This window comes from Heptranchias perlo, chromosome 1 (genome assembly GCF_035084215.1).
Source record: "Heptranchias perlo isolate sHepPer1 chromosome 1, sHepPer1.hap1, whole genome shotgun sequence".
Taxonomy (NCBI): domain Eukaryota; kingdom Metazoa; phylum Chordata; class Chondrichthyes; order Hexanchiformes; family Hexanchidae; genus Heptranchias; species Heptranchias perlo.
Window position 1 is genome coordinate 35464105 of NC_090325.1, and position 14028 is coordinate 35478132.

Consider the following 14028-nt stretch of genomic DNA (forward strand, 5'->3'; position numbering starts at 1 on the left):
CATAATTCAGGTGGATTTAGCATAGTTATGGAAAAGGACAAAGATAGAACGGGAGTAAAAGTTCTAAATTGGGGAAAGGCCAATTTTACCAAGCTGAGAAGTGATTTAGCAAAAGTGGACTGGAAACAGCTACTTCAAGGTAAAACAGTGTAGTGAGAGGCATTCAACGGGGAGTTTCAAGGGGTTCAGAGTAAACATGTTCCCACAAAGATAAAGGATGGGACTGCCAAAGCTAGAGCCCCGTGGATGACAAGCAGCGTACACGGTAAGATAAGGCAAAAAAAGGGAAGCTTATGTCAGACACTGAGAGCTCAATACTGCAGAAAGCCTAGAGGAGTATAGAAAGTGCAGGGGTAAAATTAAAAAGGAAATTAGGAAAGTAAAGAGAGGGCATGAAAAAATACTGGCAAGTAAAATTAAGGAAAACCCAAAAATGTTTTATAAATACATTAAGAGCAAGAGGATAACTAAGGAAAGAGTAGGGCCTATTAGAGATCAAAAAGGTAACCTATGTGTGGAGGCAGGAGATGTGGATTATGGTTCTTGATGAATACTTGGCATCTGTCTTCACAAAAGAGGGAGACAACGCAGAGATTGTAGCTAAGGAGAAGTATGAAATATTGGATGGGATAAACATAGTGAGAGAGGAAGTATTAAGGGGTTTAGCATCTCTGAAAGCAGATAAATCGCCAGATCTGGATGAAATGTATCCCAGGCTATTAAAAGAAGCAAGGGAGGAAATAGCGGAGGCTCTGACCTTCATTTTCCGATCCTCCCTGGCTACAGGCGTGGTGCCAGGGGATTGGAGGACTGCTAACGTTGTACCGTTGTTTAAGAAGGGAGAAAGAAATGGACCGAGTAATTACAAGCCAGTCAGTCTAACCTTGGTGGCGGACAAATTATTGGAATAGTGTCTAACTAACTTGATTGAATTTTTTGAGGAGGTAACACGGAGGGTCGATGAGGGTAACGGTTTGATGTAGCGTACATGGATCTTAGCAGGGCTTTTGACAAGGTCCCACATGGCAGACTGGTCAAAAAAGTAAAAGCCCATGGGATCCAAGGGAAAATGGCTAGTTGGATCCAAAATTGGCTCAGTGGCAGGAAGCAAAGGGCAATCGTTAACGGGTGTTTTTGCAACTGGAAGGCTGTTTCCAGTGGGGTTCCACAAGGCTCAGTACTAGGTCCCTTGCTTTTTGTGGTATATATTAATGATTTGGACTTGAACGTAGGGGGCATGATTAAGAAGTTTGCAGATGATACAAAAATTGGCCGTGTGGTTGATAGTGAGGAGGAAAGCTGTAGACTGCGGGAAGATATCAGTGGACTGGTCAGGTGGGCAGATAGGTGGCAAATGGAATTCAATTCAGAGAAGTGTGAGGTAATGCATTTGGGGAGGGCAAACAAGGCAAGGGAGTACACAATAAATGGGAGGATACGGAGAGGTGTGGAAGAACAAAGGGACCTTGGAGTGCATGTCCACAGATCCCTGAAGGTAGCAGGACAGGTAAATAAGGTGGTTAAAAAGGCATATGGGATACTTTCCTTTATTAACCGAGGCATAGAATATAAGAGCAGAGAGGTTATGCTAGAACTGTATAAAATATTGGTTAGGCCATAGCTCAAGTACTGTGTATAGTTCTGGTCACCACATTACAGAAAAGATGTGGTTGCACTAGAGAGGGTACAGAGGAGATTTATATGAGGATGTTGCCAGGACTGGAGAATTTTAGCTATGAGAAGTGATTGGATAGGCTGGAGTTGTTTTCTTTGGAACAAAGGAGGCTGAGAGGAGATTTAATTAAAGTATATAAAATTATCACAGGACTAGACAGAGGGGACTTATTTCCCTTAGCAGAGGGGTTGGTGACCAGGGGACATAGATTTAAAGTAATTGGTAAAAGGATTAGAGGGGAGCTGAGGAGAAATGTTTTCATCCAGAGGGTGGTGGTGGGGGTCTGGAACTCGTTGCCTGAAAGGGTGGTCGAGGCAGAAACCCTCAACTCATTTAAAAAGTACTTGGATGTGCACTTGAAGTGCCGCAACCTACAGGGCTACGGACCAAGTGCTGGCTAGTGGGATTAAGCTGGATAGCTCTTTTTCGGCCGGCACGGACACGATGGGCCAAATGGCCTCCTTCTGTGCCATAACGTTCTATGATTCTATGATCTTAAGAGACAAAGAAATCCATGAGCGCTTCATACTTGGCACTAGAGACGAGGATTGAGAGAGATGGGAAAAGGGGTTTGAGGATGTGGTTAGTCAGAGAAAAGATAAGCCTTCATCTGTCCTTGCTGTTCAGAATGATGGAGGTTTTGGTTATTGAGCGAGGCATGGTAATGCTTGACAAGGTTGAGCCAAATCTGCCAATGAATGATAAGACAGTTGTTTGTTGAATGATCAGGTGTTTAATGGGGAGTGGCTTAACAGAGCTGGAGGTAGGATTTGTGGCTCTCATATTTGAGGATATCAAGGTAGATTACATGTCAGCTGTGGTTCAGTGGGTAGCACTCTTGCCTGAGTCAGAAGGTCGTGAGTTCAAATCCCACTCCAGGGACATCAGCACAAAATCCAGGCTGATACTCCAGTGCTGCACTGAGGGAGTGCTGCACTGAGGGAGTGCTGCACTGAGGGAGTGCTGCACTGAGGGAGTGCTGCACTGAGGGAGTGCTGCACTGAGGGAGTGCTGCACTGAGGGAGTGCTGCACTGAGGGAGTGCTGCACTGAGGGAGTGCTGCACTGAGGGAGTGCTGCACTGAGGGAGTGCTGCACTGAGGGAGTGCTGCACTGAGGGAGTGCTGCACTGAGGGAGTGCTGCACTGAGGGAGTGCTGCACTGAGGGAGTGCTGCACTGAGGGAGTGCTGCACTGAGGGAGTGCTGCACTGAGGGAGTGCTGCACTGAGGGAGTGCTGCACTGAGGGAGTGCTGCACTGAGGGAGTGCTGCACTGAGGGAGTGCTGCACTGAGGGAGTGCTGCACTGAGGGAGTGCTGCACTGAGGGAGTGCTGCACTGAGGGAGTGCTGCACTGAGGGAGTGCTGCACTGAGGGAGTGCTGCACTGAGGGAGTGCTGCACTGAGGGAGTGCTGCACTGAGGGAGTGCTGCACTGAGGGAGTGCTGCACTGAGGGAGTGCTGCACTGAGGGAGTGCTGCACTGAGGGAGTGCTGCACTGAGGGAGTGCTGCACTGAGGGAGTGCTGCACTGAGGGAGTGCTGCACTGAGGGAGTGCTGCACTGCTGGAGGCGTCGTCTTTCGGATGAGACTTTAAAAACCGAGGACCTGCCTGTCCTCTTAGATGTACGTAAAAGTTCCCATGGCACTATTTCGAAGAGCAGGGGAATTCTCCCCAGTGTCCTGGCCAACATTTGTCCCTCAACCAACACCATTAAAACAGATTATCTGGTCATTATCACATTGCTGTTTGTGGGAGCTTGCTGTGCACAAATTGGCTGCCGCGTTTCTTACATTACAACAGTGACTACACTGCAAAAAAATACTTAATTGGCTGTAAAGCGCTTTGGGACGTCCTGAGATTGTGAAAGGTGCTATACAAATGCAAGTCTTTCTTTTTTTTAAACCAGGGGATGGAAAATGATGACCAATGTGATGGGAACAAGGACAAAGGCAAGGGCCAGTGCTGTCTATCAGGACAACAGCAACAGAGGTGTTATGTTGGGTGGAGGGCCAGAAAGGAATGGGGAGTTTGAGTGAATCAGTGAGAAAGGTGGTGAAGGTAGTGGCGTTGGGGTAAATAAGTGGAAAGGGAAATAAGAAAGCGGTCAGAGAAAGCCTTCTCAGTAAGAGGAAGGATAATGTTGGTGAACAGGTAATAATGATTTTAACAATGTGCTTAACAGTTAGACATCAGACCCAAGCAGGAGTAGAAGGGGAACTGGGGGAGGTGATCAAAAGCACAGTTGAGAGGTAGGTGTTAAGGAGGCTTTTTAACGTAAAGAAAGATGTAGGGTTTAAAGAAGGGATTTAGGAAGGAAACTCCAGGATATGGTAGCAGGGTGTCAATGGTAATACAGAAGGGGAGGAAGGGTTGGACACAGGTAGATCAGAGTTAGAAAAGTGGAGGGTGTGGGCAATGAATTAGCACTGGAGAAGATTGCAACAGTAGGAAGGGGCAAGGGCATGGAGGGGTTTGAAGATAACAATAAGGATCTGGAAATCAAAGCTCTGGAAGACAAGGAGTTAGTGGAGGTGGCCTGGATGTGAAATCTGAAGCTTAGCACAGGGTGAGCAAGACACTAAGCCTGCATACCTTCAGGTTGAGCTGGAGACTGCATCTGGGAAGGGAGGGGGATGAAATCAGGAGCTGTGGTAGTTTCTGGCAGGGGCTGAACAGGATAACACGAGCCTTGCCACTGCTGCAAGACATTCTGGCTCATCCACAGCTGGCTACCTGCCACTGTTGCGCTGGAAGGCATTTTAGCTCATCCACAACTGGACAAGACAGATAACCCAACGCACACAGACATGGAATCAAGGGTGGTACTGGAGAGGTAAAGAGGGGTATCATATATGAAAGCTGAATTCATGCTTGCAGATAATATCAAGGTACAACAAATGCTCAGCTGTAAACTTGGTCTGTCCCTTTAAGGCCACTGCACAAGCATACCCCAAGGAGAAAGTGGTCTAAACAGACAAACCCAGGTATTGTAGCTGCTTATAAATTGCAGGGGGTAACTGTAACTGCATTTGCAAATTTCAGGCTCCAAAAAGATTGCTTTGCATCTGTAACAAAGCGCAATGTCTGAACAGTGATGGGCGCACAAGGAACATAAGATTTATTTTAAAAGAGAGATAATTAAGTAAGGAAACCACACCCTTCTCTGACATGACTGAAGTCCTGTGTCCAGGGGTGTTCAAACTGCATTTGGGTGGAGTGCTACCCACAAAGATTTTTTTGCCTTTTAATTTTCTTTCTTTCTCTCCTTAAGATGCCAACTCATACTGGGGGCCCAATTACAGCAGCACAATTACAGGTGCTAACACCCTCTGGTACCTCACCCAAGAAGTAATTCTACGTGTGTGAGCTGAGACAGTTAAGTTCAAAAGACAATTTGTCCATAAGAGGGTGTCAATCATGCGCTTATTCCCGCCCTCACCCTATGCCTGCACTCGTGAATTTTTCAGCATAGGTTACTGGACAGCAGCCATATGGAACTCGCTACTACAAGGAATAGTTGAGGCGAATAGGATAGATGCATTTAATGGAAAACTGGATAAACACATGGGGGAGAAAGGAATAGGTTATGCTGATAGGGTTAGATGAAGAAGGGTAGGAGGCGGCTCGTGTGGAGCATAAACACCAGCATGGACCAGTTGGGCCGAATGGCCTGTTTCTGTGCTGTACATTCGATGTAATTCTATGTAAGAGCAGGAAATGTAACTGATTTCCCATCCCCTATCCCCTTAACTATTATAAGGGTACTGAGGCCAAATATTGCATCCCTACTACCATTATTTTTAAGTGACAAACTGCACCTCTCACCACTGCAGTTGACAGTGCTGTTGTCTGTAGCACTAACGTGCCTTCCTAAGTTTCCAGTGTTGACACCTCAAGCTCATTTGTGCACTTTCAGCTGGCGGTTACCATCTGTTATGGAAAATTCACTAAAGCATGTGAATTAGCAATAATAATCTTAACATCGACTGACAGCAAAACCTGGGCTCAAAAGATTAGTATGGAAAGTAACATTTCACATTTAAAAGTGTATTTACAACTAACTCTCGGGGGGGGGGGGGGGGGGAAAGAGAGAGAATTCATCATCTCCCCTCATATCTGAAGTAATCGCAGATAATGTTACTGCTGAATTAATTGACAGCTCTCCTTGAATTCAGTCCCACTCTGAGAAATGTCACTCTCTCAGGAATCATCTCCCTGTCCATATCTCCCAGCTCCTTTCTACAAGCAACCAGGATGTCTCAAAATTCTGAATGTAACAATGTTAAAGAGAAAACCTTACTTCCTCTACTACTCTCCTCCATATCTCGATTTCCTAAGCATTATCCAACTCCCCTATCTCACATCCAGGACAAAGCAATCCACTTGATCAGCAGCCCATCCACCACCTTAAACATCCTCCCTCCAGTGCACCATGGCTGCAGTGTACACTATCTACAGGATGCACTGCAGCAACGTGCCAAGGCTTCTTTGACAGCACCTCCCAAACCCACGACCTCAACCACCTAGGACAGGGGCAGCAGGTGCATGGGAACGCCATTACCTCAAAATTCTCCTGCAAAGTCACACACCTTCCCAACTTGGAAATATATCTAATTTATTAGAGTTCTTTGAGGAAGTAACAAAGAACATGGATAAAGCGGATCCTGTGGATGTGGTGTACTTGGATTTCCAGAGGCCTTTGACAAGGTGCCACATCAAAGGCTACTACACAAAATAAGAGCTCATGGTGTGGGGGTGACATATTATCATGGATAAAGGATTGGTTAGCTAACAGGAAGCAGAGAGTAGGCATAAATGGGTCATTTTCAGATTGGCAAGATGTAACGAGTGGAGTGCCACAGGGATCAGTGCTGGGGCCTCAACTATTCACAATCTATATCAATGACTTGGATGAAGGGACCGAATGCATGGTCGCTAAATTTGCTGATGACACAAAGGTAGGTAGGAAAGTAAGTTGTGAAGAGGACATAAGGAGTCTGCAAAGGGATATAGATAGGTTAAGCAAATGGGCAAAAATTTGGCAGATGGAGTATAATGTGGGAAAATGTGAACTTGTCCACTTTGGTAGGAGGAATAGAAAAGCAGTATATTATTTAAATGGAGAAAGATTGCAGAACTCTGAGGTACAGAGGGATCTGGGTGTCCTAGTACATGAATCACAAAAAGTTAGTATGCAGGTACAGCAAGTGATTAGGAAGGCAAATGGAATGTTGTCATTTATTGCAAGGGGAATGGAATATAAAAGTAGAGATGTTTTGCTCCAGTTGTACAGGGCATTGGTGAGACCACATCTGGAATACTGTGTGCAGTTTTGGTCTCCTTATTTCAGAAAGGACATAATTGCTTTAGAGGTGGTTCAGAGAAGGTTCGCTCAACTGATTCTTGGGATGAGGGGGTTATCTTATAAGGAAAGATTGGACAAGTTGGGCCTGTATACATTGGAGTTTAGAAGAATGAAACAAGATCCTGAGGGGACTGGAAGGGGTAAATACTGAGGGGATTCCCCTTGTGGGAGAGACTAGAACTAGGAGCCACAGTTTAAAAATAAGGGGTCTCCCATTTAAGACAGAGATGATGAGAATTTTTTCCTCCAAGGGTCATGAGTCTGTGGAACTCCCTTCCCCAAAGAGCAGTGGAGGCAGGTCATTGAATATTTTGAAGGCAGAGTTAGACGGCAGAGTTAGACAGATTCCTGATTAACAAGGGAGTCAAAGATTATAGTAGGTAGACTGGAAAGTAGGGTTGAGGTCACAATCAGATCAGCCATGATCTGATCAAATGACAGAGCAGGCTTGAGTGGCCGAATGGCCTGCTCCTGCTCTGAATTCAAATGTTCGTATGTCGCTGGGTCAAAATCCTGGAACTCTGTACTTCACAGCATTGCGAGTGTACCTTCACCACACGGACTACAGCGGTTCAAGGTTCACCGCCGCCTTCTCAAGGGATACTAGGGATCGACAATAAAGGCTGGCCTTGCTGGCAACACCCATATCCCAAAAATGATTAAAAATCTCTCCCCCTCGAGTACCCCCAATAATACTCCTCTCCCTCTCAAACTGCCTGCAGTAATACTCCCCATGTTCCTGTAATACTCTCCCTCCCCCAAGGACCTATACTAATACCCTCCCTCCCCCCCAAGTACCTACACTAATACTCTTTCTCCCCCCCCCCCCCCCCCAAGTATCTACAGCAATACTCTCCCTCCCCCCCCAAGTATCTACAGTAATACTCTCCCTCCCCCCCAAGTATCCACAGTAATACTCTCCCTCCCCCCCAAGTATCCACAGTAATACTCTCCCTCCCCCCCAAGTATCTACAGTAATACTCTCCCTCCCCCCCAAGTATCTACAGTAATACTCTCTCTCCCCCCCAAGTATCCACAGTAATACTCTCCCTCCCCAAGTATCTACAGTAATACTCTCCCCCCCCACCCCCCAAGTATCTACAGTAATACTCTTCCCCCCCCCACCCCCCAAGTATCTACAGTAATACTCTCCCCCCCACCCCCAAGTACCTACAGTAATACTCTCCCTCCCCACCCCCCAAGTACCTACAGTAATACTCTCCCTCCCTCCCCAAGTACCTACAGTAATACTCTCCCTCCCCCGCCAAGTACCTACAGTAATACTCTCCCTCTCCCCCCCCCCCCCAAGTACCTACAGTAATACTCTCCCTCCCCCCCAAGTACCTACAGTAATACTCTCCCTTCCCCCCCCAAGTACCTACAGTAATACTCTCCCTCCCCCCCCCCAAGTACCTACAGTAATACTCTCCCTCCCCCCCAAGTACCTACAGTAATACTCTCCCTCCCCCCCCCAAGTACCTACAGTAATACTCTCCCTCCCCCCCAAGTACCTACAGTAATACTCTCCCTCCCCCCCAAGTACCTACAGTAATACTCTCCCTCCCCCCCAAGTACCTACAGTAATACTCTCCCTCCCCCCCAAATACCTACAGTAATACTCTCCCTCCGCCCCAAGTACCTACAGTAATACTCTCCCTCCCCCCCCCCCCAAGTACCTACAGTAATACTCTCCCTCCCCCCCCCCAAGTACCTACAGTAATACTCTCCCTCCCCCCCCCCCCCAAGTACCTACAGTAATACTCTCCCTCCCCCCCAAGTACCTACAGTAATACTCTCCCTCCCCCCCCCCAAGTACCTACAGTAATACTCTCCCTCCCCCCCCCAAGTACCTACAGTAATACTCCCCCCCCCAAGTACCTACAGTAATACTCTCCCTCCCCCCCCCCCAAGTACCTACAGTAATACTCTCCCTCCCCCCCAAGTACCTACAGTAATACTCTCCCTCCCCCCCAAGTACCTACAGTAATACTCTCCTCCCCCCCAAGTACCTACAGTAATACTCTCCCTCCCCCCCAAGTACCTACAGTAATACTCTCCCTCCCCCCCCAAGTACCTACAGTAATACTCCCCCCCCCAAGTACCTACAGTAATACTCTCCCTCCCCCCCCCCCCCAAGTACCTACAGTAATACTCTCCCTCCCCCCCAAGTACCTACAGTAATACTCTCCCTCCCCCCCAAGTACCTACAATAATACTCTCCCTCCCCCAAGTACCTACAGTAATACTCTCCCTCCCCCCCCCCCCCAAGTACCTACAGTAATACTCTCCCTCCCCCCCAAGTACCTACAGTAATACTCTCCCTCCCCCCCCCCAAGTACCTACAGTAATACTCTCCCTCCCCCCCCAAGTACCTACATTAATACTCTCTCTCTCCCCCCCCCCCAAGTACCTATAATAATACTCTCCCTCCCCCAAGTACCTACAGTAATACTCTCCCTCCCCCAAGTACCTACAGTAATACTCTCCCCCCCCCCCAAGTACCTACAGTAATACTCTCCCTCCCCCCCCCAAGTACCTACATTAATACTCTCCCTCCCCCCCCCCCAAGTACCTACATTAATACTCTCCCTCCCCCAAGTACCTACAGTAATACTCTCCCCCCCCCCCCAAGTACCTACAGTAATACTCTCCCTCCCCCAAGTACCTGCATCAATACTCCCCCTAATCACCTGTAATAATATACGTCGCTTTTGCCGGCGCTCAGCCCCGATTTCCGGATCACCTCTTCCTTTTTCCAGCCCGGGGGCAGACACGGGCAATCGTTGCGCTTCCTCTCCATGGTGACAGTCCCCTGAGAGACAGACACACAGTCCCACAACCGGACAGCGCGGGAGTAAGCGAGAGTGGGGCTGTGTCGGAGGACGGGCCGGACTGTGGTGCGGTGCGGTGCGGGACGAGCCGAAGCCTCCCTCTCTCCTCTCCTCCTCTCTCCTCCTCCTCCCTCTCTCTCTCGCTCGCTCTGTGGCCGGAGCTCCGCCCGCTCCCTGGAGCCGGAGCCGGCGCCGACCGCAACACCCCTGGCAACGCACCGGCCACCCCCTCCGCCAGCCCACGCAAAATAGTACCGCAGACACCGAGGGCTCTTCGCTGGAGTTCCGCTAACAGCCTGGGTTCGGACGGCACTTTCAAAACTACAAGTTCTCGAATAAACTTTTTTTTTTTAATTAAACGAGGCACCGATTAAAACGTGAAAAGGTATCTTGTTTTAAACTTTAAATGAAAATCCTTCCGCGAGTCCCATTTACAAGCCATGAGTCATGGTGGCCGACCACAGTTTTACCAGAATCAGTCAGTACATCTTTTACAGGTCACCTACACATTGTGCTAACGCTCAGCTTCGATCAACTACTTAAATGTTCACAGTTTGATGATAGACATTTGGCTCTGGGCCATATATGTCTGAACTCAGTCTAGAAGTTCGTAAGATGTAAACCAGACAACAAAAGTCCAGTAAAAGAATATTTTTATTTACTTCCACATCTTGTGATCTTGAACCATTTGTTAATGAGGCTATTGATGATTTTTTTTTAAATCAATAGAAAGGTTTTCAATACATTTTCATCACCAACAAACAACAAGCCAAATCCCAGCCCTGGCCTGTTCCTCTGACTCCCCACCCTGTGCAATTTTGGAATTGGAGAACAGTTGTAAAAGGAAGTTGTAAACAATTTTACAACACCAAGTTATAGTCCAGCAATTTTATTTTAAATTCACAAGCTTTCGGAGGCTACCTCCTTCCTCAGGTGAACGATGCACCGATTATTAAACGAGGCACCGATTAAAACGTGAAAAGGTATCTTGTTTTAAACTTTAAATGAAAATCCTTCCGCGAGTCCCATTTACAAGCCATGAGTCATGGTGGCCGACCTCATTCACCTGAGGAAGGAGGTAGCCTCCGAAAGCTTGTGAATTTAAAATAAAATTGCTGGACTATAACTTGGTGTTGTAAAATTGTTTACAATTGTCAACCCCAGTCCATCACCGGCATCTCCACATCGTAAAAGGAAGTGGCCTAGGAGCATTAAGAGATTTAAGCATCTTACCATCTGATCTCAATAAAATCAAAGGCACGTTATATCTTATGGGGAAAGTCTTTTTTCCAAAACAGCCTGAGCTAAAATGTTTCGGGCAAAGTGACCTGTTTTGTTCCAGGGCAAGAGCTAGCTGAATTCCAAGTGCCCCCTCCCCCACAAAAGGAGGCGCTTGTAGTTGTCTGGTCACATCCAGCCTGGAGAACTAATAATTTAAAAAAACAGAAAGCTTGGTTAAAATGAAAGTATGTGCCAGTAAATTTAGCTGGTGATTTGGAAATTTGTGTCTATAAAACAATCAATGTGCCACCAGTAACAGAAAGCTTCAATTGAACAAATAGATACCAAAATATGGGTAAGCAGTCAAAGAGATCCTCCCCAGTGATCTTATGCATCCTGGATTTGTGACAGCAGATTAGCCAAGCTCAGGAGCAGACCCACCAAGAGGTCCACCCATTTGCTCATCCTACATGATGCCCAAAGATGAACAGTCTGGGGAAAAATATAACCAGAAGTTGAAGTGGAGCCCTTTCAGGTAGTAAAACAGAGGCTGCAAACTCTGGCACTGTGTGTAAAAGTGGCAAGTGATTTCATCCTGGCATCAGAATGAATAAGTGGCCAAGATGTCAATAAAGTGCCTCAGATACTGATCGGATGCCACTGTGCTGTGTAACACCCTCCACATCAGATCCCCAGTGGCGACAGGGTTTCCAAATACAGAGCAATCCAGTGGAGATGCTCACCCATGCCATTTGGCAAAATGTTTCGCTAGGGAGCATCCTGATGAAAGACCAATGTGAGGAAGTTAATAGTGTGCAACAACAGTAAATTCAGGAAACCTTATGTACAGAATAGAATGGAATTTCTGTAAAACGGTTAAGTTGTGAATTGGGAAGGGGGTTTACAGCAACAATCAATTCTGTCCCAATGGAGGTGAGATTGGATGGAACCCTTCCCTGCCCTTGAGCCATCTCGATACATCCAACAAAGTCAGACCTAGGTGCAGATTTTATTTCCTGGGTGACTATGATGGCAGGACGTATGTAATGCCAGGACATATGGGTGGCTAACGCCTCTGGGTGACATCCATCTTGTTCTGCCATCCAACACATCCCTGAATCTGGTGACTCTCCCAGCAAGGCAAGTGTCTCTCTCTGAGTTTAGTGCTGGCTGCCAGTGAATGTTTACATTTTGGTGCAGCCAGTTGACATTGCATTTCCTACTGCACAAACTTTTACAGTGTGCTTTCCATAATTTTATATTAAAAGCAAGACAACCTTTTGTACCACAAGGTAATGGATTACAAGATTAAATCATCATGTCACTTTGCCCTTCTAGATATATAAACAGCCACTGAGGACTTTACTACAGAGACGCTGACTCTTTAATAGCTGCAATTTTGCAATTTGGCAGCTCTGAATTCTTAACCTCCATAAATCTTCTCATCCCTAGTGTGTAAAATATGACTATGTAAATGTAGAATTTATTTATAATAGGCTGTAAATGACAGCTTTATGAGTGGTAATGATATTTTCCAAAGTTATCAGCAAGAAGGAAGTGTAGAGAGTGTAGATTTATAATCAATAAGAGTGAGACAGATTGCAAACACATTGAAGTACACAAGATTAAAAACAGAAACGGCTGGAGACATGTAGCAGGTCAGTCATCATCTGTAAAAAGAACGGGTGGGTATCCTTCATCGGGTATTTCTTGCATTTTCTGTTTCTAATTTTATTTCAGATATCCAACATTTACATTTTATGTCCTTTCTTCCTTTTTATTTAAGCACGTGGTCCTGTGTTTGTCCTTAAAAAAACATGGAAAATGAGTTATTTTTTAACTTTAATAGAGACCTTTTAACTAAGTTTCCATTTCATTTTTGTATTTTGTTTCTTTACCCACCTACTCTGAGGCAAATGATTTGTAGGAAATTTCAGGAGGCACCAGAGACCCAGGTGTACTGTCCCTGGTGACTTTCATTCCCTTACTGGGATGTGCTGTACACTTCACTTGGCACCTTTCTGCTCGATATGCTTCAGATCACGAACTAAGGACAGCATGTCGAGAAGCTACATTTGTTGCCAATCGCTTTTTCATCAATCTTTTCCCAAGTTTTCTTCCCCCCTCTTTGGAGAGCACTGACTCATGCTGGGGTATGGGTCCATGGGTAATGCCTACCCTCTGGTATTTAGTTCAACTGCCTATTCTTCATGTGTGATCCCAGATGGTGAGTGCTGGCAGACTGCTTGAATGTGGGGAAGATATTTTCACTTTGCTGAAAGCAAAGACTGAATAGCAACCAAGAGCAGGAACTCTTGATGAAAGGTTAACTCTGTTTCTATCTCCACAGATGTTGCCTGACCCGCTGAGTATTTTCCAGCATTTTCTGTTTTTATTTCAGATTTCCACCATCCGCAGTATTTTGCTTTTGTTTAGGAGCAGGAAATCTAGCTGATTCCCCCACCCCCATAGCTCAGGGCACCAAGACAAATTGTAATATCCCACTGCTGGTCTGACTGAGATCAGCTAACTCAGGACAGATCGAGGATGGATAAGCAAATTAAATGACAGAGATTTGACAGGTCTATAAATGCCTTGTGTGTACTCCCAATGCTACAGTATATTAAAAATAAAAGCAATATAATCCACACATCTGTAGCATCATGATGTAGAAAACATTTTAAAAAAGCATGTTTTAAAGTATCAGCGATAAAGTGTGAACCGCAGGAGACAATTGCTGCTGCAAATAAAACTGTTCTTCGGTAGCTATCACTGCCGCATTTTACCGCAGGCTTATCTTGTCTGTTCCGGGAACTGGAATCTTTCCAGGAAACATGCAATAGCTCGACCCCTTTAAGCAAAGAGACTAATAAGTAAACTAAAAAAAAATCCCACAATAGAAAGGGGTTTTTATTTTTCCATTAGTTAGCAGTT

General features: G+C 46.1%; 1 protein-coding gene across 1 annotated transcript in view; it reads right to left on the minus strand.

Annotated features, from left to right (window-relative positions):
* The window catches only part of mbd2 (methyl-CpG binding domain protein 2), a 126973-nt gene extending 117044 nt beyond the window's left edge, over positions 1–9929 (minus strand). Inside the window, exon 1 of the mRNA XM_067983635.1 lies at positions 9733–9929. Coding sequence (XP_067839736.1) covers positions 9733–9842 — 110 coding nt within the window. The 5' untranslated portion in view covers positions 9843–9929. The remainder of the gene's footprint in view (positions 1–9732) is intronic.
* Positions 9930–14028: the final 4099 nt, after the last annotated feature.